The 25572-nt window shown below is 56.7% G+C and overlaps 2 protein-coding genes across 6 annotated transcripts in view; one reads left to right on the top strand and one right to left on the bottom strand.

Annotated features, from left to right (window-relative positions):
- Foxn4 (forkhead box N4) overlaps nucleotides 1-18245 on the top strand; it is a 36285-nt gene extending 18040 nt beyond the window's left edge. The window contains exons 3-10 of the mRNA XM_069994233.1: nucleotides 7837-7982; nucleotides 10457-10581; nucleotides 10672-10785; nucleotides 11038-11165; nucleotides 11667-11763; nucleotides 12465-12672; nucleotides 16593-16961; nucleotides 18001-18245. Coding sequence (XP_069850334.1) covers nucleotides 7837-7982; nucleotides 10457-10581; nucleotides 10672-10785; nucleotides 11038-11165; nucleotides 11667-11763; nucleotides 12465-12672; nucleotides 16593-16961; nucleotides 18001-18245 — 1432 coding nt within the window. The remainder of the gene's footprint in view (nucleotides 1-7836; nucleotides 7983-10456; nucleotides 10582-10671; nucleotides 10786-11037; nucleotides 11166-11666; nucleotides 11764-12464; nucleotides 12673-16592; nucleotides 16962-18000) is intronic.
- Nucleotides 18246-23786: 5541 nt separating this feature from the next.
- Nucleotides 23787-25572, bottom strand: part of Acacb (acetyl-CoA carboxylase beta) — an 83153-nt gene continuing 81367 nt past the window's right edge. For all 5 annotated transcript variants that reach the window (XM_069994671.1, XM_069994670.1, XM_069994672.1 and 2 more), the window contains 2 exons: nucleotides 25391-25527; nucleotides 23787-25168 (listed from right to left, as the gene is read on the bottom strand). In XM_069994671.1, coding sequence (XP_069850772.1) covers nucleotides 25042-25168; nucleotides 25391-25527 — 264 coding nt within the window. In that variant the 3' untranslated portion in view covers nucleotides 23787-25041. The remainder of the gene's footprint in view (nucleotides 25169-25390; nucleotides 25528-25572) is intronic.

The following is a 25572-nucleotide window of genomic DNA, read 5'->3' as shown; positions in this document are numbered from 1 at the left end:
GGGAGCAGCCTTTATGATCATTTATAATGGATGCTCCTCTTTCAATCACTCCTATTTTTCCTTCCCTGAATAACACCACCCTGTAGACAAACAAAATTTATGGGCTTCTCATTCACTGTGTACATCTCCAGTGATCATTCTAGAGATCATTCACTGCCCTAATGTGGTTCTGTGCACAGCTGCCTGGCCGGCCATCTCCTGGGGCCCAGGGCAGCCGTTAACCATCAATGCCAGGGTGCAGTGGGGGAGGGGTAGCAGCAGCTGCCAGTGGCTGGCCAGTCCCTAGGGAGCTGTCTGGGATCAGTGACAGGGGAGGGGCCTCTCCACCCAGCCCAGTTCTGACACCAGAGCTGGAGACAAAGGCCTGGGGACCAGGGGTGGCCCTGACCTCAGGAGCAATCCTGCACCAGCAGCTCCTGCAGCAGGAGGAAGGACCCAAGCTTGCTTAAAACGAGCTTAGCTTAAAACATGGAGGCCCAAGGTAGTGAGCACCATGCCAGGCCACGGATACTAAACAGGCGCTGGCATTGGCCACTTTCAGACATTGGTGGCCAAGATGCAAAGCACACAACTTGCTCCAAGGGGCACACCTGGGAACAGCAGGTGACAAACCCGCTGCCCTGACTTTTGCGACTTCCTGGAGGTCAGAGCCGGCAAGTTCTTTTCATAGATAGGGAAACTGAGGCCTGGAGAGGGGGGGGGGTTCTTTGCTGTTGGTTCTTTGAATCTTCAGCTCTTCTCAGAGTCACGGGGCAGCGTGGCCTCCCTTGCAGAGTCATTTTCATATCTAGACATTTTCATATCTAGATCGGCCCTTGAGAAACGGGGTGACCTTGGGGCACCCCCTCCCTGCCATGGATGACGCTGTTCTCACCTGTGGGAGAGAAACGGTGGATACCCGGGGCCGCAGAGTGGGGTGGATGGACAAACGTGCAGCCATGGGAACTCAGAGACTTTGTGCCCAGAGATGGGGGATCTCTTCCCGAGCCCCGAGTTCAGGGAGCCCCACCTTTCAGTCAAGCCCCCTACCCCCCTGAGGGGTGCTGTCAGGTGCTAGAGATGGTTGGTGCCTGTCCTCACCCCTGCATCCTCCATCCTCAGGTAGACAGAACAGTCTCCCGGAAGCCTTAGAGGCCAGGAAGAAAAGTTCAGGCTTCTTTCGGAGCCTTACAGCTCTGTTTCCCCAGAAACACACACACACACACACACACACACACACACACACACACACACACACACACACACACCTAAACCACCTATTGTTCTAGAATAGAAGGATTAAAAAAAAAAAAAAAACAACTTCCACCGGGCACTGGTGGCTCACGCCTGTCATCCTAGCTACTCAGGAGGCTGAGATCTGAGGATCATGGTTCAAAGCCAGCCCAGGCAGGAAAGTCTGTAAGACTTTGATCTCCAATGAACCACCAGAAAACTGGAAGTGGCACTGTGGCTCAAGTGGTAGAGCACTCGCCCTGAGCTAAAGAGCTGAGGGACAGCGCCCAGGCCCAGAGTTCAAGCCCCACAACTGACCAAAAAAAAAAAAAAAAAAATTCTAACTCTTCAAATCATTCCACTTTGTGCCCTCTCTTGACCTCCTGGGGAATTTTTCAACATGTTATGTCTGTCTTTCTTTTTTTTTCTTCCTGTAAATGCTTACAAAATGTATCACAAAAGATCTACTAGCTAAGTAAGCACGCCAACTCCCCACCCCACCCCAATGCTTAATCCCCTCCAATGTAATGGCTGGACCAGAAACAGGAATTGGTTTGTGGCCATGGACAATTTCGTGTGTGTGTGTGTGTGTGTGTGTGTGTGTGTGTGTGTGTGTGTGTGTGTGTGTGATATAGGGCTTGAACTCAGGGCCTGGACATAGTTCCTGAGCTTTTCTGCTCAAGGCTATTGATCTACCACTTTGAGCCACAGTGTCACTTCTAGTTTTCTGGTGCTTAACCAGAGATGAGAGTCTCTCAGACTTTCCTGCCTGGGCTGGCTTTGAATCTCAATCCTCAGATCTCAGCCTCCTGAGTAATCCTGGGAATACAGGTGTGAGCCACGGCACCTGGTAGACAGTTTGTTACCAGCCGAGGCTCAGGGACGCAGTGGCATTGCCTGGTAATCAAGTGGAAGCAATAGGACTGGAAATGCCTTGCGGGGGACGGGCCCCGGGCTGGGGCTGGGCCTCCCAGGCAATACTGCTGGCAGGTGATCGTCCAAGGCAGGCGCAAAGGGCCTGGTGGAGGCAGAGGTGACTGGGGGCTCTACTGTGTGTCAGGCACTGTCTGGCACGCGTCTCCTCCTATCCTCCCATCTGGGCCCTCGGGTGGGAATTCTGGGTATTTTACTTATGGGGAAACTGAGGCCCACTGAGCTTAAGAGCCACTTGTCCTAAATTACCTGGCTACCAAGGAGGCCCACAGTGCACATTCCTTCCTCAGAACATCACTGTGCCATCTAACTCAGTTCATGGCAGCCAAACTGGCAGAGCAGCTAAGAGAGGAGGCTGCAGGCGGGTACACAGTGCCCGGTCCCTCAGAGTCTCAGCCACCCAGCTGTGGGATGGAGGTAGAGCTCACCTCCCCCAGGCCATTGGGAGAGGTCCATTGCAGAGGTGCAGACAAAAGGGGGTCGCCGCCTGCCCTCCTCCTCCTCCTCATCTGCTGGCGCCTGACAGATGGATCGGATGACCCACCTGCATTTGTGGGAGCCTCCACCTGCGTGGCGGAAGCCATGCTGGGGGGAGGGGATGGGCACCCACGCTCCCATCTTACAGCTGGGCAAACCAAGGCCCACGGAGGTGGATGAGCACTGAGGTGCAGGCCTACGCGGCTCCATAGCCCTGTGGAGAGTGAGCCATGGGGTGGGGGTGGGGCAGTGAGGGGGAGGGGTGGGGTAAGAGGGAGGAGGAGAGGTCCAGGGCTGGGCCCCTCCCATGAGCTCAGAACCTCTAGAGCAAAACCCAGAGCACAGCAGAGCGTGTAAAAAGCCAGACGGGGGGGGGGGGGGGGGGGAGTGTTATTCTGACCTCGATGGACCTGCATGGTGCTGTTGTCTGGCTGGTAACCCAGGACTGGCCTCTACCTTGGGCATCTTTTGGAAAGACCCCCAGAGTGACCACCGCTCTCACAGTCCCACCCAGACCATCCTCACACGGCATAGACGCATCTCTACAGAGAAAGACGGGGCTCACCCCCCCTCCCCAGTGGCATTTCCAGTGGGGAAACTGAGGCACGGGACAGCACTGGGTGGCTGCGGCTCAGTGTGCAATGCGCGGGGCTCCGCCTCACCTTTTCCTGCGGGTGAAAGAGGGCAAGCGCATGCCTTTGTCTCTGCGTGTGCGTGCAAGTGCCTATGCGTGGGTGAATGTCACGCGTGAGTGCGTGTCGCGTGAAGCGGGCAGGCGGGAGTGCGTGTGCACGCACTGCATGCGTGGGTGTGGCTGAGGGAAAGTAAGCGCATGGCTGAACTCTGCCAAGCCAGAGCTGCCCCGTGGGGGAGGGGCTGGGGCTCAGCCGGGAGCTCTGCTGGCGACTGAACCCCATGGGGCTGAGAAAGACCCCGAGGGGTCTGCAGCATTGTCCGCATGCAGCAGGTGCCTCGGGCAGGGGGGAAGCTGTGATTTCTCCCAGTGTACACATGGGGAAACTGAGGCCAGGGCTGGTTAAGTCACCTGCCCCCCGGTCACAGGGTCCCCACTGCACTGCTCAGCCTGTGAGCTGAGACCAGTGGGTGACCGAGGGTCCCCCTGCCGGGCTGCTTGCTGCCTTAAGTGGGGGAACCTAAGACCCAGACCAGGTGAGGGCTTGCCTACGGTGAGGATACTTCAGAAGGCCGGCCAGGGACTTCCCGGGGGGCCACTCCCAGAAGGCTCCAGGTCTTTGCACGGAAGGGACACTGGCAGTGGCCAGGCTCATCGTTCACCAGCAATGGCAGGACGGGGTGAAGGCTGTGAAGTGGGGTGCAGGTATGTCTCCAGCTCCAGGCTGAGCCTCACCCAGGTCTCCCCGCCCCGAGCCGTGCCACAGGGGTCAGCAGGACTTGGTGTCCACGCATGCGTAGAACTGTGGGAAGTGCACTCCATGCACTGCGCGCTCAGCCCTGAGCTGTGTTCCTTCGCTACGGGGTCCGAGGTTTCCCTGCTCCAATGTAGGGGATCCCTGGGGTCACTGATACTCAGCAGGGACACAACCCCGGTGCTGGCCTCCCGAGAGACCTAGGGGTGCCGCCATTGCCTGTCTGGGTGTAACACCCCACAGCATGTGACCCAGGCCGGCTTCTAGGTAGCATTTAGTAAAGAGATGTAGTTCGTGGTCAAAGGTCAGGGGTGGGAGGTCGCAGACCCCCAGGAGTCTGGCTAATGTCCCTAGTGACATTTGTATTGGTGTGACTGCTAGACTACAGGACCCTGTGGACCACTGTCCCCTTTGCTGCATAAGAACAATGTCCTGGGGCTGGGAAGGTGGCTCAGTGGTAGAGCGCTTGCCTTGCATGCATGAGGCCCTGGGTTCAATTCCTCAGCACCACATAAGCAGAAAAAGCCAGGAGTAGCCCTGTGGCTCAAGTGGTAGAGCGCTGGCCTTGAGCTGAAGAGCTGAGGGACAGCGCCCAGACCCAGAGTTCAGGCCCCATGACTGACAAAAATAAAAAAATAAAAAAAAAGAACAATGTCCTATGAGGTGGAGGAATGATTGCGTATCTGCATTTGGGGGGGGGAGCGGTTGGTCATGGGGCTTGAACTCTGGGCCTAGGCGCTGTCCCTGAGCTCCTCAGCTCAAGGTGAGTATTCTACCATGTGAACTACAGCACCACTTATGGTTTTCTGGTGGTTCATTGGAGATAAGAGTCTCACGGTCTTTCCTGCCCAGGCTGGCTTTGAACTGCGATCCTCAGATCTCAGCCTCCTGAGTAGCTAGGATGACAGGCATGAGCCACTGGTGCCCGGCATTTTTGCAGATGAAAACCTTGAGGCTCAGATTGCTGAAGACAGTGATTCAAGGGAACCAGCATTAGAACCCAGGACCTGCTGGTCTCACTCGCCCCTCCATTGGAGTACATCATCCAGGGGGCTCATTGATTTGCAAGATGCCTTCCAACATCTGTGGGAGCTTTGTGGGTCCCCTACTAGCAGGGACTCCCTCCTCCTCCTCCTCCTCCTCCTCCTCCTCCTCCTCCTCCTCCTCCTCCTCCTCCTCCTCCTCCTCCTCCTCCTCCTCCTCCTCCTCCTCCTCCTCCTCTTTTTGTTGGTCATAGGGCTCAAACTCTGGGCCTGGGCGCTGTCCCTCAGCTCAAGGCGAGCACTCTACCACTTGAGCCACAGCACTATTTCTGGTTTTCTGTTGGTTTATTGGAGATGAGAGTCTCACGGACCTTCCTGCCTGGGCTGGCTTTGAACCGCGATCCTCAGATCTCAGCCTCCTCCTGGCTCCCCTCCCTTCTTCCCCAGAGCAACCAGGGCAAAAGCAGGGAGCCATAACAGGTTACTGAGTAGGAGTGGGGCTCACACCAGCAGACCCTATGGGCTTGGCTGGCCTATGGCACGAAGCAGAGAGGCTGGGGTTGGCCAGGTGGCCGTGGAACGGGCCTTGTTGCTCTACCTCTCGCCCTGGTCTCTGAGGGCCTGTGGGGACAGATGGTGGCGACCTGGGCCGAGGCTGTCACTCAGCCAGATAAGTTAGAAGCAGGCTTGGAGGGTGGCAGCAGGGGGGCCCCCGAAACAAAAGCACAGAGACCTTGGAACAATGGGGGCCACGTGCCATGGGCAGGGGCAACAGTCGAGTTTTTGTTCCCTGGGCCACTGGGGGCCGGCAGCGGGCCCCAACAGTTGCCACTGAATGACCCAGGCGAATTTTCAAACTGTCTCCCCGGGCTGGGTTTTCTGGCCAGGCAGCCAATGGGAGGAGGCAGGCGGGCGGTCAGTCACCTGATGCCAGTCTCTAGGAAAGGGGGCCTGGGCCTCACTGAGCAGCGGTGGCAGCAGCGGTGGCTGCGGTGGAGTGGGGAGGGGGGAGTTGGGGGGAGGGGGGGTCATGGCAATGCTAATTGTGGTCCAGAGACACAAGGAGAGTGAGCCCAGAGTCGGGGAGGAGGGGACGGAAGATGGAGGGAGTGGCAGAGGGAGGCCAGGGACTCCAGGCAGCCAGTAGGTGATGGGGACCCCATGCCAGAGTCCCACCCCCAGAAGGCTGTGATTAACTGGGGTCCCTCTGCCTTCTCCTCTCCCCCTCAGCTTGGTCTCAGACCCCATCCCACTGGTGTTTGAAGACTGTGGGCCTCTGGGGGGGTGGCTCATAGTCACAGCGCTGGCGTCGGCTCTAGGCAGCCCCACCTCTCCTCCCACTTCTGTTCAGGAACCTGTAGAGGGCCCGGTGGGCATGAGTTCGGATCCGCCCTGGAGCCCCCAGACTCATCTGGGGAATGAGCTCTGCTCCAGCCATGCTGCCTGTTCCCAGCTCCATGCCGCTTTGAGCAAGGGACTCAGTGATTCGAGCCTCAGTTTCCCCAGCTGCGACATGGGAGTGCAAGTCTAGTAAACCATTATCAGAAATGTTGGTTAGGGGCTGGGAAGGTGGCTCAGGGGTAGAGCGCTTGCCTGGCATGCATGAGGCCCTGGGTTCAATTCCTCAGCATCACATAAGCAGAAAAAGCCAGAAGTGGCGCTGTGGCTCAAGTGGTAGAGTGCTAGCCTTGAGCTGAAGAGCTGAGGGACAGTGCCCAGGCCCAGAGTTCAGGCCCCAAGACTGGCAAAAAAAAAAAAAAAAAAAGGGTTGATCCAGTGTTTTACATTTTGCTTTAGATTTTGTAACATTTTCATAGACATAATGAGATTTCTCAGTGATAGGACTCAAGACTAAATGTTAAATCCTTTCTTTTTTTTTTTTTTTTTTTGTCGGTCATGGGGCTTGAACTCTGGGCCTGGGCGCTGTCCCTCAGCTCTTCAGCTCAAGGCGAGCATTCTACCACTTGAGCTACAGCGCCACTTCCGGTTTTCTGGTGGTTTATTGGAGATAGGAGTCGCACTGTCTCTCCTGCCCGGGCTGGCTTTGAACCGAGATCCTCAGATCTCAGCCTCCCGAGTAGCTAGGATTACAGGCGTGAGCCACCAGCGCCCGGCAAATCCATTCATTTTTATATGTATCTTACACATAGGATTTGGGAAGGGGACCAAACCCAGCACCTTGTGCATGCTAGGCAAATATTCTACCACTCAGCCACACCCCTAACTCTGCTTGATGGTATGTACTGTGTCCTTTGTGTGTGTATGTGTGTGCGTGCGCTGGTAAATTTTTGTGGCTTATTAGAGATAAGAGTCCATTTCATGGACTTTCCTGCTGGGACTGGTTTTGAACTGTGATCCTTAGATCTCAGCCTCCTGAGTAGCTGGGATTACAGGCGTGAGCCACCAGTGCCTGGCTTCTTGGAGTATCTTATCCATATAACCTCAGGGTGGTTGATTTCCTCTAGGATTTCCCACACACCTCAGTTTGACTGTGACCCTTTGAATGAACCTGGGTGTGGGGTGTTCCACTGCGGGAAATTGGAGCCTGGCAGACTGGGGGGGATTAAGGATGTGTACCCTGGGAAGGAATCTTTGTCCCCTTGGAGTAACAGAGCTGCATCAGGGCTGGGCACCTGGGAAGTTATGGATAACCATCTGGACTGGGTGTGAAGTTCAAGGAGCACTCAGGATGTACGGGGACCCCTGGGGCCAGGCTCCCATGTCCAGTCCCCACAAGGGGCAGGTGCAGGGGCTGGGGGGTGTTCTAGACACCAGGCAGCCCCCTCCCACCAGCAACTGGCTGTAGCTCCCCCTCCCGCCCGAGCTTCTGCTCCTCTCCGCAGCCTCCTTCCGCCCACCCGCGATGAGGACCTGCCGGGGGACCTGCAGTCACTGTCGTGGCTCACAGCCGTGGACGTGCCCCGGCTGCAGCAGATGGCCAACGTCCGCATGGAGCTGGGCAGCCCCGCCGGGCCACATCCGCACCCAGGTATGCAGGGCGAGGGGCTGGGGCAGGGTGGCTGCGGGCAGCTTTCCATCTCTGGGCCTCCATCTCCACATCCACAAAGTGGGGTGAGTTCCACCCTCTGCCAGCCTTCACACCTGCTGCAGCGCCTGCAGCAGCCACAGGAAAGACAGGCTTTCCCCCGCCCTGCTGCCCCGAGGCCCCACCGCACACCTGTAGGCCGAGGGCCCAATGCAGCCGAGGCCCGTTTCTTCCAAGCGCTGAGAATGGTTCTGTACTGGGCAAGGGTGGCTCACCCTGTAATGCCAACGACTCAGACTTGAGGACTGAGGTTCAAAGCTGGTCCAGGCAGGAAAAGTCTGTGAGATTCTTACCTCCATTAACTACCAAAAAGCCAGATGTGGAGCTCAAGTGGTAGAGCATTAGCCTTGAGTTCAAGCCCCAAATACCAGCGTGCACACGTGTGTGAGCACACACATACACAAGAATGATTATTTTTCAAGAACTGGAAAGAGAGAACAAAAGAGAAAGAAGAAAAGAAGAAAGGGAGAGAGAGAAAGGGAGGGAGGGAGAGAAGGGGGAGGGAGGGAGGGAAGGAAAGAATGGGAAAGGAAAGGAAAGGGAGGGAAGAAGGAAAGGAAGGAAGGAGAGAGAAGGAGGAAGACAGAGAGAAAGAAAGAAAGAAAGAAAGAAGAAAGGAAGGAAGGAAGGAAGAAAAAAGATGGAAGGAAGGGAAAGGAAGGAAGGAAGAGAAGGAGGTAGAGGAATGGAGGAAAGAATGGATAAGAAAGGAAGAGAGGGAAGAAGGAAAGGAAGGGAGGAAGGAGGAGAGAGAAAGAGGAAGAGAGGAAGAGATAAGGGAGGAAGGAGGGAAGGAAGGAAGGAAGGGAAAGAGAGAGAAGAATGGAGGAAAGGAAAAGAATAGAAAGGAATGGAAAGGGACAAAAACCACATAGCTGGCAAGGCCTAAAATATCTGCTACCTAGTGCCTGATAAAGAAGTTTGCTGTCTCTATTCTAGAAGACTCAAAGGAACCCTGGCATACAGTAGGTGTCATAATTGTCAGCACGTTGTGATCACGGCAAGGGGTTAAATGCTTCAAAACAGGTTGAAGAAAGGGCTGGGAAGGTGGCTCAGTGGTAGAGCGCTTGCGTCACATGCCTGAGGTCCTGGGTTCGATTCCTCAGCACCACATAAACAGCAAAGGCCAGAAGTGGCGCTGTGGCTCAAACGGTAGAGCGCTAGCCTTGAGCTGAAGATCTGAGGGACAGCGCCCAGGCCCAGAGTTCAAGCCCCATGACTGACCAAAAGAAAAAAAGAAACAGGTTGAAGAAAAACCAAACAAAGACAAACATTATCAGTAACCCACTAATGCACAGTCAGTCAAAGCCTGGTGTCTAGCAATGTTTATCTCAGTGGGTAAATTATTCCTGTATACAGAGGGTCCAGTAAATTTGCTTTTTAAATTTACTTTTTAAATTTGCTTTTTAAATATATATATATAAGTATATATATATATATACTTGCTTTTTAAATATATATATATATATATATATATATATATATATTGCTAACCACTGGCAGTAAGCAAATGAAGAGACATGGCTATGTGCCAATAAAACTTTATTCACAAACCAAGCTTTGGCTCAGGTCTCTAACCCTAATGTAGAGCCCTTAGAGGCAAGTGCTTTCTCCTCTGACCAGTTTCTGCTCTTGTGGGGGCAACACGAACCAGCTGTATGAGAAGCACTTCAACAGTTGGTGGGCAATAGATGCTCAGACAAGGCAGGCCCTTCCACTTTACAGCACTGACTAAGATCCAGCTGCTGTCATGAGACTCTGGGGTAGATTAGCCATGTCTGTCACGGGCCCCGCACAGGTGATGGTCACACATGTTATTCCTGGAGCTAAAGGCTTGGCACATGGGGGAGCTATGGAGATTGCTATTGTGATTGTTTTTGTGTTTGAGGAGAAGAAATAAACCATGAACTGTAGCTTGCATTTCTTTTTTTTTTTTTTTTGGGTCCGGTCGTGGGGCCTGAACTCTGGGCCTGGGCGCTGTCCCTGAGCCCTTCAGCTCAAGGCTAGCACTCTACCACTTGAGCCACAGCGCCACTTCCGGTTTTTTTCTTTTTGCTTATGTGGTGCTGAGGAATCGAACCCAGGGCCTCAGGCATGCAAGGCAAGCGCTCTACCACTGAGCCACCTTCCCAGCCCTGTAGCTTGCATTTCTTAGTGCTGCATCTTTGTGGAGATTGTTCTCCCATGCTGAACATGTTCTCAGTGTGTGTTAGACAGTATTCACTACCCCTCAGATCTTTTACAGGTAAGTACAAGGAGGGAAACAGGCTCAGCCCTGGTCCCACTTTTCACCACTGTACCCCAGCAAAGAGACTTGCCAACCACCCACTGTGTACCGCTCCTAAAAGGGCACAGGGCTGACTCCGGCCCCAGCCACCATTCCTCCAGCCTTCGCTGTGCCTCCCTCTCCCCCGCAGGTGCCTTGGCGAGGGCTGCTGACCTGCACATGGCCCCCGCCCCGGGCCCCGTGCTCCACGCCTCGTCCGGCTTGGCCCCGCGAGGCCTGCTGGGTCTCGGCCCCATAGGCAGCCATGGAGCCAGCGTAAGTGCAGCTGCGTGGTTGGGGAGGGAGAGGGTATCCCCCCCAGCCCCCTCCATGCTGAGCCTCTGTCCTCCCTCCGGCTGCTTCCAGCACCTGAGCCAGCTCCCAGCAGGGGGCCAGCCAGCCCCAAGCCTTCAGGACACCCCACCTCCATACACACCCGCCATGCAGCTCCCCTTCCCCCTTCCCACGGGGGCTCAGCAGGTAGGTGGGGGGGGGGCTGGAGGCAGACACCCCTGCCTTGGCCTGGCCTGGCACCTGTGTGAGCCTCAGTATACCTTCATCTTCCGCACCCTGACCCTGGATGGGGGGGGGGGAACAAGGTGTTTCCAGTGCTATTGGGGGACAGGGTGTTTCCTCTGGCTGGAATCCACCTCACCCCCCACACTGCACGGGGGGAGGGGCTTTGTGACTGCCAGCTCGCCTCACCTGCTTCTCTGTCTCTGCCTGTGAAAGTATCATCCCATGGACCTCTATGGTTCCCCATTTGCGGCCCGGCCTCCATACCCCCAGACCCCCATGGCAGCAAGTTCGTCTCCAGAACTGCACCCCAAACATTACCCCAAGCCCATCTACTCCTACAGGTGAGATTGGGGGAAGGGGTTGTTCTGGGGAGGGGACAGGACCCCCTTCAGGGCCCCTGCGGGGGTGATTAGGGGGAGTGAGGAACCCCCTCCCATCGAGACCCGTTCCCCCAGAATGACCATCATGTACTCAGACAAGTCCCTGAGGTAGAGATGCCGCTCCAGACAATGGACATTCCATCCGGCACGAGCTGTGTGGCCTTGGGGAGGTGCTTGGCCTCTCTGAGCCTCAGTCGCCTCGAAGGTGAAAAGTCACTGCAGTGATAGGTGGGGTGGGGTGGGGGCGGGGCTAGATAAAGGCTTGTAGGTGTTGATTACCGGGCTGGGACAAAGAGAGGAAGCAGCAGCTGAGCCCAGGGTCAAGAAGAGGTCCAGGGACAAACCCTGGATGTATGTTTAGGTTTAGTAGCAGTGGGGGGGAGAAGGGCAGACTTCCGAGCAGAGGGGACCTGGGGCTCTCTCCTTCTTCCTCTCCCTCTCCTCTGCCCCCCCCCCCCCCAGCTGTCTGATCGCTATGGCCCTGAAGAGCAGCAAGACTGGCAGCCTGCCTGTGAGTGAGATCTACAGCTTTATGAAAGAGCACTTCCCCTACTTCAAGGTGAGGGTCCAGCCAGGCTGGGGGGTCCTCAGGCTGACCCCGCCTCGGCCCTCTTCTGGGCACCAAACTAGGCCATTTTTTATGTATTTATTTTTGCCTCCAGTCTTGTCTGTATACCCGGAGTAAAGAGTGTACTGACAAGGGAGGCAAATTAAATAGGGAAGTGGGCATTGGAAACTGGGCTCTGACGGAGGAAGAGGAGTTCACGCATCTCAGGAGGGGCAGAAAGTCTAGGCCTTGTTACTCAGCACAGTCTCTGGGCCTCAGCACAACACAAGTACCCAGCTGGCAAGCGAGGGGGGAAGGTTTTAACCAGGAAGCTCCTGGCAGCCGCTGGCATGGGTCAAGTTACCCCTGTTCACATCAAAGGAGAGAGAGAGAGAGAGAGAGAGAGAGAGAGAGAGAGAGAGAGAGAGAGCGCAGGAAACCAGAAAGGCCTGATCGGTGTAGGACAGACAGCCTGGACAGACAGCGGCCTCAGCACAACCAGGGCCGCCCAGGGCGGTGGGTGCGTGCGCGTGCGCATGCGTGGGGCGCGGACCCGGTCCCTCCCTGGTTCCCTGGCTCTGGGCCCACCCCTTCCCTTCGCCCCCTCCCCCGCTGGACGCTGTCTCGAACCCCACTTGCTGAGCGGGGGGGGGGGGGGCACCCAGGCGAGGACGGAATGTGGGGGGCCCCGGGCCCCGCGTGTCACCCCGCAGACGGCCCCGGACGGCTGGAAGAACTCGGTGCGGCACAACCTGTCCCTGAACAAGTGCTTCGAGAAGGTGGAGAGCAAGCTGAGCGGCTCCTCGCGCAAGGGCTGCCTGTGGGCCCTCAACCTGGCGCGCATCGACAAGATGGAGGAGGAGATGCACAAGTGGAAGAGGAAGGACCTGGCGGCCATCCACCGCAGCATGGCCAACCCGGGTGAGACCCCGCACGCGCAGGACACGCCCGGGTGCGCACGCGCACGTGCAGGACACGCCCGGGCGCGCAGGCGCCACGCACGCGCAGGACACGCCCGGACGCAGGCTCACATGCAGGACACGCCTGGGCGCACACGCACGCACAGGACACGCCCGGGCGCGCACGCGCACACGCACGCGCAGGACACGCAGGACACGCCCGGGCGCGCAGGCACACACGCACGCGCAGGACACGTCCGGATGCGCACACGCACGCGCAGGACACGCCCAGACGCACAGGCGCACACGCACGCGCAGGACACGCCCGGGCGCACACGCACGCGCAGGACACGCCCGGGCGCACGGGCTCACACGCACGCGCAGGACACACCCGGGCGCACAGGACACGCCTGGGCGCGCAGGCGCACACGCACGCGCAGGACATGCCCGGGCGCGCAGGCGCACACGCAGGACACGCCCGGGCGCACGGGCTCACCCCCACGCGCAGGACACGCCCGGGCGCACAGGCTCACACGCAGGACACGCCCGGGCGCACAGGCGCACACGCACGCGCAGGACACGCCCGGGCGCGCAGGCGCACACGCACGCACAGGACACATCCGGGCGCACACGCACGCGCAGGAGCGTGCACACCCACCCGTGCAGCATCGCACAGGCCGCACTCACACAGAAGCCACACATTCACACACGCCTGTGTGCCTTCACACACGCACCTGTGCACACCCATCACACGTAACACCTGCATACTGTACGGCCACACACGCGCGTGCACACAGTACCTCTCCCCCAGCTCTGCCCAGGACCTGCCTCGGACCTCAGCCAGGGTGAAGGGGACACAGAGGCCTGGTGTGCAGGCTCCCCACCTCCACCCGATTTCAACTGTCACCCCAAGTTTGTCACACAGAGTCATGGGACAACATACAGCCTTTACTGCTGACTTCCTGACCACGGTGGCAGTGATGTCCAACTTAACCAATGAGTAGTGCTGCGGGGCCTAGATGGGGGAATATTGGTCCCTTTGTACCAAATGGGTAAAGGATGACTTTTTTTGTGTGTGTCAGTCGTGGGGCTTGAACTCAGGGCCTGGGTGCTATCCCTCAGCTCTTTTAGTTCAAGGCTAGTGCTCTATTACTTTGAGCCACAGCACCACGTCTGGGTTTCTGTGCTTAACTGGAGATAAAGAGTCTCACGGACATTCCGGCCTGAGCTGGCATGGAACCATGATCCTTAGATCTCAGCTATCTGAGTGGCTAAAGATTACAGGCGTGAGCCACCGGCACCCAGCTTCCTGAGCTTTTTTTGCTCAAGGTTAGCACTCTACCACTTTGAACCACAGCTCCACTTCTGACTTTTTGGTAGTTAATGGGAGATCAGGGTCTCACAGAGTTTCCTTCCCCCAACTGGCTTGAAACATCGTCCCTCAGATCTCAGCCTCCTGAGTAGCTGGGATTACAGGCATGAGCCATTGGTGCCTAGCTGGGTGACATGTTTTAAGGACAAAGCAATATATTGAAAACCTGCAAATTGACCTGGGCAAGGTGGTACACATTGTAATCCCAATACTCAGGAGGCTGAAACAGGAAGATCATGAGTTTGAGGCCAGCCTGGGCTACACATGAAACTTTCTCCCTCCCTCCCTCCCCCCCTTTCTCTCTCTCTCTGTCTCTCTCTCTCTGTCTGTCTCTCTCTCTCTCTCTCACACACACACACCCTGCAAGCTGTATCTATAGGTTGGTCCAATTTTTCTACATCTGACTATGCTGAGGGAATCAAAAATTTGAGGAGGGAGACATGTTTTATGGAGCCCAGTGTCATGGTGTATTCCTGTAATGTCAGCACGCAGCAGGCTAAGGCAAAAGAATCAAGGATTCTAGGTCAGTCTGGGCTACAGTGGCCAGTCCTTTTCTCTAAACAAAAAAGAAGCAATGGCGGGAGCATGACTAAGCAGTAGAGCACCTTCCTAGCAAGAAGAGACCCCCAAGTTCAAACACCCCGAAGTAGAATCCTAAAAGAGGGGAGAGGGTAGCACAGAACACTTGCCTAGCATAAAAAAGTTCTGGGTTCAGGGGCTGGGAAGGTGGCTCAGTGGTAGAGCGCTTGCCTTGCATGCTCGAGGCCCTGGGTTCGATTCCTCAGCACCACATAAGCAAAAAGAAAAAAGCCGGAAAGTGGCGCTGTGGCTCAAGTGGTAGAGCGCTAGCCTTGAGCTGAAGAGCTGAGGGACAGCGTCCAGGCCCAGAGTTCAGGCCCCACGACCGGACCCAAAAAAAAAAAAAAAAAAAAAAGTTCTGGGTTCAATACTTGGTAGCACCAAAAAGTTTCTTACGGAAGCTATCCATTACAACACTGTAAGAAGTTAAAAAAGGAAAACATTCTAAATATCTCATAATTAGATACCTTAGTAGTATATCATATAAGTTTTCAAAAAGTATTTTTGGAATATAAATTCTCCCAATGCACTAAATGAAAGGGACAAGCTTTTGAACCCATGTACCCAGCATGAGCACATTTTTCTTTTTTTTTCTTTTTTGTCAGTCATGGGGCTTGAACTCTGGGCCTGGGAGCTGTCCCTCAGCTTTCAGCTCAAGGCAAGCGCTCTACCACTTGAGCCACAGCGCCACTTCCAGTTTTCTGAATGGTTTGTTGGAGATAAGAGTCTCATGGACTTTCCTGCCCTGTCTGACTTTGAACTGTGATCCTCAGATCTCAGCCTCCTGAGCAGCTAGGATGACAGGCGTGAGCCACCGGCGCCTGGCATGAGCACATTTTAAAGTGCCCCACTTTCCCACCTTTCACCCCCAAACTCATTTAATAATATAGATATGCATACACATATACAAATCTGCACGAATGGAGAAAGCATGAGGAAGAAAATATACCCCCTTCCCACCAGGGGAGAGATCGCTGATCATTTTTACATTCTGCACATTTCTGTAAAAATTTCAAACTGTCTTTTATAAGCAAGAAGAAAGATTGCGTCCGCTGCTTTTTCTCAGGTCCAGGAACGTGAGGAGGAGCAAGGGGCACAGGAACGGAGTGTCCAATGGGGCTCTGGTCTGACTCATTGGCTCCCGGCCAGCTTGCGTGTGGGCGTGGCGGGGGGGTATGGGGTAGAGAGGAACCATAGGTAGGACCAACAGGCCTGGGCTGGTGCCTACTAACAGAGCTCTGGTCTTGTGGGACAGCTTGGGGGTCCCTTGACCTGTGATTTCATGTGAGATGCTGCCCTTCTAGATTCCAAGTGTCTTCTCTTTGTTTTTTGGTCGGTCCTGGGGCTTGAACTCTAGGCCTAGGTGCTGTCCCTTAGCAGTTCAACTCAAGGCTAGCACTCTACCACTTGAGCCACAGCGCCACTTCTGGCTTTTTCCATGTACGTGGTGCTGAGGAATGGAACCCAGGGCCTCAGGCATGCAAGGCAAGCACTCTACCATCGAGCCACCTTCCCAGCCCAAGTGTCTTCATTTCTGAGGGTCACCTAAATAGTTCTTGGGATCCCCCCTCCCCAAAAGGTCCAGTCTCAGATTCTTCCGTCTACCACGAGACATAGCCAACAGCCCAGTGGCAGAGTCATTTATGTTTTTATCGAAGAGACTCCGGTTCTGAACTCATGGCAACACATCTTCAGGTCAAGGACGCCTTGAGTGTGAAAGAATCTGGTCTCAGTCTCCAGATCTGGGGTCTGTGCCTGGGCTGGTGTGAGGATCAAGCGGAGGCACAGGCTACAGGCCGGGGAGCCACACACACGGTGCTGAGGGGCAGGGGCTGGGCGATTATTGACAGACCCCTCCCCTCAGGCCTCCCATCATGACGTCATCGTGATGTCATCGGGGGCCAACCATCTGAGACCCTTGTGAAGTCCACATGGGGCTCAAACCCAGGCCTCACGCTGGGTTCTGAGGACCCTCTCCTATTTGTCTGCAGAGGAGCTGGACAAACTCATCTCCGACCGGCCCGAAAACTGCCGGCGTCCTGGCAAAGCCGGGGAGCCCGAGGCCCCCGTGCTCACTCACGCCACCACGGTGGCCGTGGCCCGCAGCTGCCTGGCCGTCCCCCAGCTCCCACCCAGGACCCTGTCCCTGCACCAGCAGGTGCAGCAGCAGGCACAGCTGGCCCCAGACTCACCAGCGCCCGCCCAGACGCCGCCCCTGCAGGCCCTGGCAGCGCTGAGCCCTGGGCCTCTTCCCCAGCCCACCATGGGCCGGGCTCCCGGGGACTTCCTCAACATCAGCGCCGACATGAGCACCGAAGTGGACGCCCTGGACCCCAGCATCATGGACTTCGCTCTGCAGGGTGAGGCCCAGGGTGGGGGAGGGAGTGGGGGGGAGCAAAGAGAAGAACATGGGGGGGGGAAGCTCAGACCGCACCATTGGCTCACTCACATTCACAATCCTAGCAACTCTGGGACACTGAGACCTGAGGATGGAGGTTCAAAGCCAGCCCAGGAAGGAAAGTCAGCGAGACCTTTATCTCCAGTTAACCAGCAAAAAGCTACAAGTAGAAATGGTGGTAGGGTGCCAACCTTGCGCAAAGAGCCAAGAGAGAGCTCAAGGCTCAGAGTTCAAGCCCCAGGCCTGGCCAAAACATAAAGGAAAGGAAGGGAAAGAGCCATCTGTCTGCCACCACCCACAGCCACCATCCGACACTGCGGCTAATGAGCTCTTGCTGTATACAAAGCCCCAGCCCATGCTCAACGCTTACTAAATCCAGTGATCTAAGACCGCCGCCATTTCCCGGCCCTGTTCCACCAGAGAACACTGAGCAGTGAGAAGTGAAGTCAGGGTGACCCCAGGTGACCCCAGGTCACCAGGTCCATGCAGACCTGACATTTAAAGCCTAGTCTCTCTGACCCCCAAGCTTCCTTCCGCCTCAGCTTGGATGTGTCAAACCCTAGGTGGGGGGGAAAGTGGGAGAGAATGAATGAATGAATGAATGCATGCATGCAATGTGCCAGCCAGTGTCCCCAAAGATGGGGTTGTTTAGATCAGCCTCTGCCTCTGGATTGCCTTGGAGTTCAACGGAAAGGGAAAGGAATGCTTTGTCCTTGGCTCGCTCTCGAGGTAGATTTTCTGATCAACCCCATTGTCTGCTGAGGCTGAGACAGGAGGGGCTAAGGATAGACATGTGGACACATGGAGACACAGACAGACAGACACACAGACAGACACACACACACAGATGGCTAGGTGGCAGGGTCCGGGACTAGAGCTTGGGGTCCCTCTGAGCTCTCTCTACGCCACATGACCTTGACTGCCATCCCCAGTGGGGACGGACCAGGCCCCCGCGGCAGCGACGCCAGCTCGCCTCACCCATATGCTTTTGTCTTTGCAAGGGAACTTCTGGGAGGAGATGAAGGACGATGCTCTGGGGGCCTTTGGGGACTCCCCACTCGGCTGTGACCTGGGCCCCGCAGCTCTGATCCCGGGGCCTGGCTGCAGTGACCGTGCCTTCCCGGATGTGCAGGTGACAGGCCTCTACGCCGCCTACTCCACTCCCAACGGCGCAAACCCCCCGGCGGCCCCCGCGGCCCCCCAGTACCTGGGCCCCGCAGGGAACAAACCCATCGCCCTGCTCTGAGATCCTGCAACTTTCCTGCCCTGCCCGCCCCCCAGGGGCCCCCAGTAGCTGATGCCAGCAGACCGGGTGCTCCCAGAGCCGGTCCCACACCACCCTGCCTCAGGCCCCGCGAGGACCTAGCTATGGCAGGGAAGCGGCTCCTCAAGAGGACAGAGGAGCGCGGATGAACGCCCCAGTCTCATCCCGCCCCTCCAGCATCTGAGATTGCAGCCTTCTTCCAGCCTCCGTTTCTGCCTGGCTGGTTTTTCCTGGAAGGTGCCAGAATTTCCGATGGCAGCCTCTGGGTCCAGGCCGCCCCTGTGTAAATGTATTTCTATTTATTGTGGCCTGTCCACCACCTCTGCGACCCCAGCCGGAGCCCCCAGGACGAGGCTCTTCCGTCCCTCCCCACGTCTCGGTCCTCCTGACGCCTAACGGCTCCTCGGGGCCCCATGGAGCAACTCTTTTCTCAAACAAGCCAGCACTGTGTCTCCCTGAAGTGCCCAGTGGGTGGTGTGAGGGGCCCGGGTACCCGGCTGCGGTTCTAGTTTCCGTGGGTGCTGTGGTTTGGGGACTTCCTAAGGACAAATGACGGGCTGCAGGACAAGTAGAATGGCCCTGGATGGGAAGGAGTAAGCTTTGAACCATGTCGGCCTGCGGTGAGCAGATGCACTTGATGACCTGGTACTTGAGCCTAAGTGCTGGTTCTACAGGTGGGAGGCTAGAGCCGGCCCCCACTTTCCTCTCCCCACTCCCTGATGGGGGGGGGGCTCCTCTGTCTAGGAGTTTTCAGACCCCACGCCCAGATCAGCCTGACCCATCACCAGCCCAGCCAGCTGCTGGGGAGGCTGACATCTTGGAAGTCCTTTCTAGTTCTAGACCTTTCCATCACCTTCCCCAGTAAATGCGGAGATTTAAGTAGCCATAGCATGAATAAAGGCTGAGCAGCAGCTCCGTGGCTCAGGAGATGAGGGGTGGGGTGCGGATGATGTCACAGCTCTGTGGGAGGCCGGGCCAGGGCTCGGGTCATTAAGGATGACGTCAGCATGGCCTGTGTTTCTGTCCCTCCGGGGTCGCGCTGGACAGGCTTGGTCTCAGCATGGGTTGCAAACACTGCGGAAGGCTTCAGGAGGCTGGGCAGGATGGAGCCCGTGTGTGCCGGACCCCGGCAAGGACCCCGGCAAGGCTCCGAGCTGCCCCGCAGGGTGGGCGGGGAGAAGACATGGAAGGCACCCAGTGTGTGCCAGGCTCTGTGCCAGCCGTGGCTGTGAACACACCCAGCCCTCCTAGCAGCCCTGCGACGCTGTCTAACTAGGTAGTTGTGATGGCAATATTGCAGACGAAAAAACAGACCTGGAGGACCACAATGGGTGACTGGAGCCCCCGGATTATAGTACTAGGTGCATGGAATTAGTTGGACTTGTTTGTGTGTGTGTGCTGATCTTGGGAACTTGAACTCAGGACCTGGGTGCTACCCCCAAGCTTTTGTGCTCAAGGCTGGTGCTCTACCACTTGAGCCACAGCTCCACTTCTAGCTTGTTTTTTGTCTGTCATGGGGCCTGAGCTCTGGGCCTGGGCTCTGTCCCTCAGCTCTTCAGCTCAAGGTTAGAACTCTACCACCTGAACCATAGCTCCACTTTAGGCTTTTTCTGCTTATGTGGTGCTGAGGAATCGAACCCAGGGCCTCATGCATACAAGGCAAGCACTCTACCACTGAGCCACCTTCCCAGCCCACGTCCAAGTTTTAAAAAAATGGGGGGGGGGCTAGTCCTGAGGCTTGAACTCAGGGCCTGGGCACTGTCTCTGAGGTTCTTTTGCTCAAGGCTAGCACTCTACCACTTGAGCCATGGTGCCAATTCTGGCTTTTTTCTGTTTATATGGTACTGGGGAATGGAACCCAGGGCTTCACGCATGCTAGGACAAGCACTCTACCACTAAGCCACATTCCCAGCCCCCACTTCCAGCTTTTTGATAGTTAATTGGACGTAAGCGTTTCAGACTTTCCTGCCCAGACTGACTTCAAACCACAATCCTCAGATCTCAGCCTCTTGAGTAGCTAGGATTACAGGCTTGAGCCACTGCACCTGGCTTTTTAAAAACAAAACAACAACAACAACAACAACAACAAAAACCCGAAGTGAGAGAATGGTTTGCAGCTTCCCTGGGGGACAGGACTCTCAGCACACAGAGCTCCATGACCCAGAGAAAGGAAGGGCGTGGATGGCAGGTGGTGGGTGGTAGCTGAAGGGGGTCACCTCAGAAGGGGGTGCACAGAGAAGGTGTCTGCAGGGGCCCAGCGCCTGTGACCCCACCCCATGCCTAACTCGGGGGGGGGGAGGGCTGTGAACACCACAGCCCCCAACCACCCCAGCAATTGGTTGGGAGTGAGCTAGGCCATCTCCGTCACCCCAGGGCCTTTGCAGGAGCTATGGGAGCAGCTACCCTGGAGGGCTAAGTCGGAAGGACGGGGCAAGAGCCAGGGGTCACCTCGTGGGAGAGGTTGGGTCTGGTGACCTTGCACCCCAGGCAGGTAAGGGCCAACACAACCAGCACCAGAGAATCACAAACTCTAGGCAGAGCCCAGGTCACAACCAGAGCCCCAGGGGCCTCAGAAACCAGCACAAAGGCAGGGGGAGTGTGTGTGTAGGGAGGGGGGGCTGTCTGGAGTTGGGTACCATCCACACATCTGCTACGCGCTGCCCCGAGCCACATGAGCCACACACCTCTGCAGGCAGCGCTGCTGGGGCCAAGCACCAACTACTGAGAAGGCGGCACAGTCCCATTTCCCGGATGGGAAAACTGAGGCTCGGCGGTCATCGTGCCTTCTTTCCCCTTGCACGAAAACACAGCCACGATTCCAGCAACAAAAGTCACAGCCCTTGCTGCCACACGCGGAGCAGGGCGGGGGGCTAGATTCTCATGGTGAGTGCTGTGACTCAGTTTACCCCCATTGGCTCCCTCTACCCCCATGGGGCAAGGCTGTTATTATGCCCTGAGAGAAGGCTGAATCATCAGGACTTCGGTCCTGAATCCTGCGACCTGTGAGCTTGCCATGTGACCCAGCCGGGGGAAGGGAGGGTCCGGATGCCCATCGGCTGGGCCCAATGTAATCTCCAGGGGCCTGAATGAGGGAGGGAAGCAGATGAGGCAGAATCAGATCGGAAGGCACAAAGGGCGGGCTTTGAGACAGGAACAGGGTCACTAGAAATGGAAGGGACAAATGAATTCTCCCCTGGGGTCACTGGGGAAGGACGGGAACCTTGGCCCTGTGAGACCCAGTTTGGACCTCTGACCTCAAACTGTAAGATGATCACTTGCCCATCACGTGGCCATTTCACGGAGGGGGAAACTGAGGCCCAGAGACAAGAAGTCAGCCTGAAGGAGACTAGTAAGCTCTACCTATGGTGTGGAAGTCTGACCTCAGATCTCAGAACCCCCAGTGCTGGACAGCAACCCTGAGGCAAAATGAGCATCTATTATGTGAATGGGACCCCCCACTCTGCCTTCCCCCCTTGGGGCAATTCATCCTGAAGCTGTCCCTGCCCGCCCCCAGCGTGGCCCCTTCCTCCACCAGCTGCTCAGCAATGGAAGCAACTGGGAGAGGTGGGATGAGGAGACTGGGCCCCCCCACCCCCCTAGGCCTGGCGGGGAGCTGCCTCCTCCTCCTCCTCCAGGCCCCCTTCCTTCCATTGGCTCACGCCTCTGCCCAGCTGTGGATAGTTTGCAGCTTAGAATTGACTCCTGGGTGCGCTCGAGCTTTCTGCCATGTGCAGCCCCTGATGGACCCGCTGGGGCTGACAGGGCCAGGAGCAATGTGGGTTTTCTTTTGTTTGAAGACAGGGTCTCTGCTTGCCTAGCCCCAGCGATGGCCTGGAGCCGGCCATCTTCCTGCCAGGCCTCCCTTGGGCTGGGATTACAGGCGTGAGCCACCATGCGTGGCAAACAATCTGTTTGTAATAAGCACTCCTACTGACGTCGGGAAGAGGCTTGGGGGAAGGAGAGGAGAGTGTAGGGGTGGAGCAGGGGGGAGTCCCTAGCTGGTAAACCCATGGGCTGCAGAATCTGGAACATTCTTCCAACTCAGACCAAAGGAGCCCCCTACTTTTGCGCAGGGGGTTGAAAGGTGACGTGGAGGGCTGGGGCATAGATGGGGAAGACAGGCCGACATACCTCAGGTCCCTGCTCGCCAGGGATGAGCCTTGCGGCAGTCTACTGCTGCTTCCTCCATGGGCTAGAAGGGTCCGCCATGATCAGGCTGGCAGCACCACAGAATATACCAGAAGTGGGAGGGAGGGAAGGCGGAAGGGTGGGGCATGTGGGTATGGCAGTCAGGGCAGCAGCATCTGGGCGAACCACAGAAGCGGAGACAGAGCAGTGAGCACCCAGGTGGGGTCTGTTTTCCCCTCTCTGAGGCATGAGGGGCGGCAGGTGTAGAGAGCAATGTCAGGCAGAATGGTGCACACCTGTAATCCCAGTTTCCAGGCAGGAGGTAGAGAAAGGAGGAGCATCAGTTCTACACAAGCTTAGGCAAAAATGAGAGCGACCCTATCTCAGGAACAAAATTACAGGTCAGGTCCCAGGCTCACCTCTATAATCCTCAGGAGGCTGAGATCTGGAAGCTTGTAGTTCAAAGGCAGGCCCGACAGAGAAGTCTACAAGACTCTGTCTCCAAAAATAATCAGCAAAAAGCCAAGCTGGAGGCAGGCCTCAAGCAGGAAAACGCCAGCCTTGAAAGTTCAAGGCCCTGAGTTCAATGCATACTTGCATGCTTGAGGCCCCTAGTTCAGTGGCCACAAGGAGTTGAAACACTCCTATGTGCCAAGGGAAAAAAAAAATCCTGGCAGAATAAAAGGCCTAATTGTCACGTGTTTTGGAGAGCTACTGAACAGCCTCAGGTGGGGGGGAAAGGGTAAGGGTCATTTGAAGGTTGGATCTGGGGCAGGGAAGGTAGCTCAGTGGTAGAGCACTTGCCTTGCATGCATGAGGCCCTGGGTTCGATTCCTCAGCACCACATAAGGAGAAAAAGCCAGAAGTGGCACTGTGGCTCAAGTGGTAGAGCGCTAGCCTTGAGCTGAAGAGCTGAGGGACAGTGCCCACACCCAGAGTTCAGGCCCCACGACTGACAAAATTAATAGTGAAGGTTGGATCTGTGCCAGTTCCAAACTCTGACCATACCACCAACCCATGCCGAAGGAAGCGACTAGACACTGTCGTCCAACAGACTTGATTAGTGTCCCAGTCCCGTTCCTGTGTGACTGCAGCCTTGCCTCTTCACCTCTCTGAGCCTCCTGTCCGGTTACAGAGCAGAGATGAATGAAGATGATGGGGAACATGAAAGCTGGGGGGGGGCACTTCACTACTTCACTTCCTCCTGCGCAGCTAGCGTTTCGCTGTTGCCTTCTGGGGCTTGGCAAAGGGGAAGATTTTTGAGAACTGGAAATGGGTCTTCGGCATTCCTCCATTCCTGCCTTCCCCCTAGCTGGAGAGACAGAGCATCCTCCAGATCTCGGCTGATGTGTGAAGATGGAGAGCTGGCCCTTATAGTAAGTCAAGGTCAAAGTGTTTCCTTCAAAAAATAGTTTATTCCGCAGGGCCCCCTGGCAGGCTGGGCCGCCGCCCACCGTTTCAGGGTAGCCGCTGCTCACTGGCTTGTCTTTGTTTCCCAGGGCAGCATCTCCTACGGGGCCCAGTGTCCCTCCACCCCTCCCCGCCCACCATCTCATCGGCCAGGGCTGTCATTGGCTGATGGCCACACACGATGCATTTTGAGCTCAGACGTCCTGGAGCATCCTGGCTTGTGGCGGCTTCCCAGGATTTGCACACGGGCCCACGTCACGCTCCTGTGCTCCATCTTCACACCGCAGGCCCCCGCCTCCCCACAGGCCTGGGTGGGAGAATCACAGCCCTCTGCACCCTGTGGTGGCCACAAAGCTCTCCTGTCCCCAGAGGCCCTGGTGCCCGATGGCTCTGCCTGTCCGTGCCAGACCCCACGGCGGCCACAGGGACCCTCCACGGGATGGCGGAGGTCATCGAAGCCCGGCTGTGAGCAGGGAGAAGGTCTCATGGCCTCTGCCCTCTCCATTCAAGCAGGGGTGGTGGCGGATTTCACAGGGGTGACCGTGAGGGGCCGATCCTGGCTAATTTGGGGGTGACAAGGACAGGCAGACCCGGGGAGGCTCCTCCAGCTGACCTCAGACTCATGGCACCGCAGCTCTCTCTCAGAAACAGAGAGTGTCAACACGTTCATGGCTCTGGCTGCCAACAGGACGGCCGCTGTGATTCACTTGAGGAATGAAATGCCATTTATTCTCTTAATAATAAATAATAAAAATAATACTAACCCACTCAGGCCCTTTCCTGGGTCTAAGAGCGGGCAGTATCTGATGGGCCTTGTTACAAAAATAGATTGATTTTCCCCCTTGGTCTTCCCCGTGTACGCAGCTAAAAGACGTGAGACGTGCTTTTAAGTGCCAGTCTTGGAGTTAAAAAAATAATAATAAATCTGAGAATAAACGATGCCCCAGTGTGACAGGAAAGGAGCTGAAAAGACAGGGAGCTCTGCCCCCAGCCCCCCCGCCCCCAGCCAGTCACCCCCTGCCCCCCAAGTGCGGAGAGGGGCGCCCTGCAGGAAGGGGGCCTCTGGCTGGCGGCAGTGCGCGGGACCCAGCACAAGGGTCAGCATTGCTGCTTGCTTTTCCTTTTGATTTTTTTTAAGAGCAAACAAAACCCTCAGGTCCTGGCAGGGGGCCCGCGGGGGTGAGCAGGCGGGTATGGCGTGGCTTCGTCACCGGGGTCCTGGAGCTGGCGGGCCGCTGGCTCAGGTGGATGCGGGCCGCTCGGCGCTGGTCAGCAGCTTCACCACCTGCGCCCGTTCGGCAGGGCTGAGCTGCTGGCTCAGGTGGATGGTGCAGTCCGCCGCTACCTCGGGGGTTTTCTGCACCAGACTGAGGGGACGGGGAGAACGGAGAAGGACCTGGTCACTTTCTTTTTTTTAGGACATAGTCCTCAGAGCAGGGAAGAGGCTCTGGGGAACGGAACCACACCCTGATTTCAAAGTTGGGGGCCTTCTAGGTGGGGCCCCAACATTTGGGGGCCCATCTGGCTACATTTGTAGCTTCTGGCTACACTGGAGTAGCCAGAAGCCAAGGCCGGCGCGGGCCACTCACCCCTGGATGGTCTTGAGCACCGAGTCCCGCTTGAGGTACTTGATATTCTCGCGGATGGTGGAGCGCAGGCCCTCGCCCTCCAGCCAGTGCTGCTCCAGCCACTGCACCACCACCTGGTTGTTGTCCCACAGGTAGGCCTGGGGAAGGGGGGGGGCATGGGTGTGGCTCAGACCGGCTGCTGG

Source organism: Dipodomys merriami, unplaced genomic scaffold, assembly GCF_024711535.1.
Source record: "Dipodomys merriami isolate MVZ:Mamm:240054 unplaced genomic scaffold, mDipMer1.0.p SCAF_45, whole genome shotgun sequence".
Lineage (NCBI taxonomy): Eukaryota > Metazoa > Chordata > Mammalia > Rodentia > Heteromyidae > Dipodomys > Dipodomys merriami.
The sequence above is the reverse complement of the archived record's forward strand: the minus strand, read 5'-3'. Positions and strand labels throughout refer to the sequence as shown.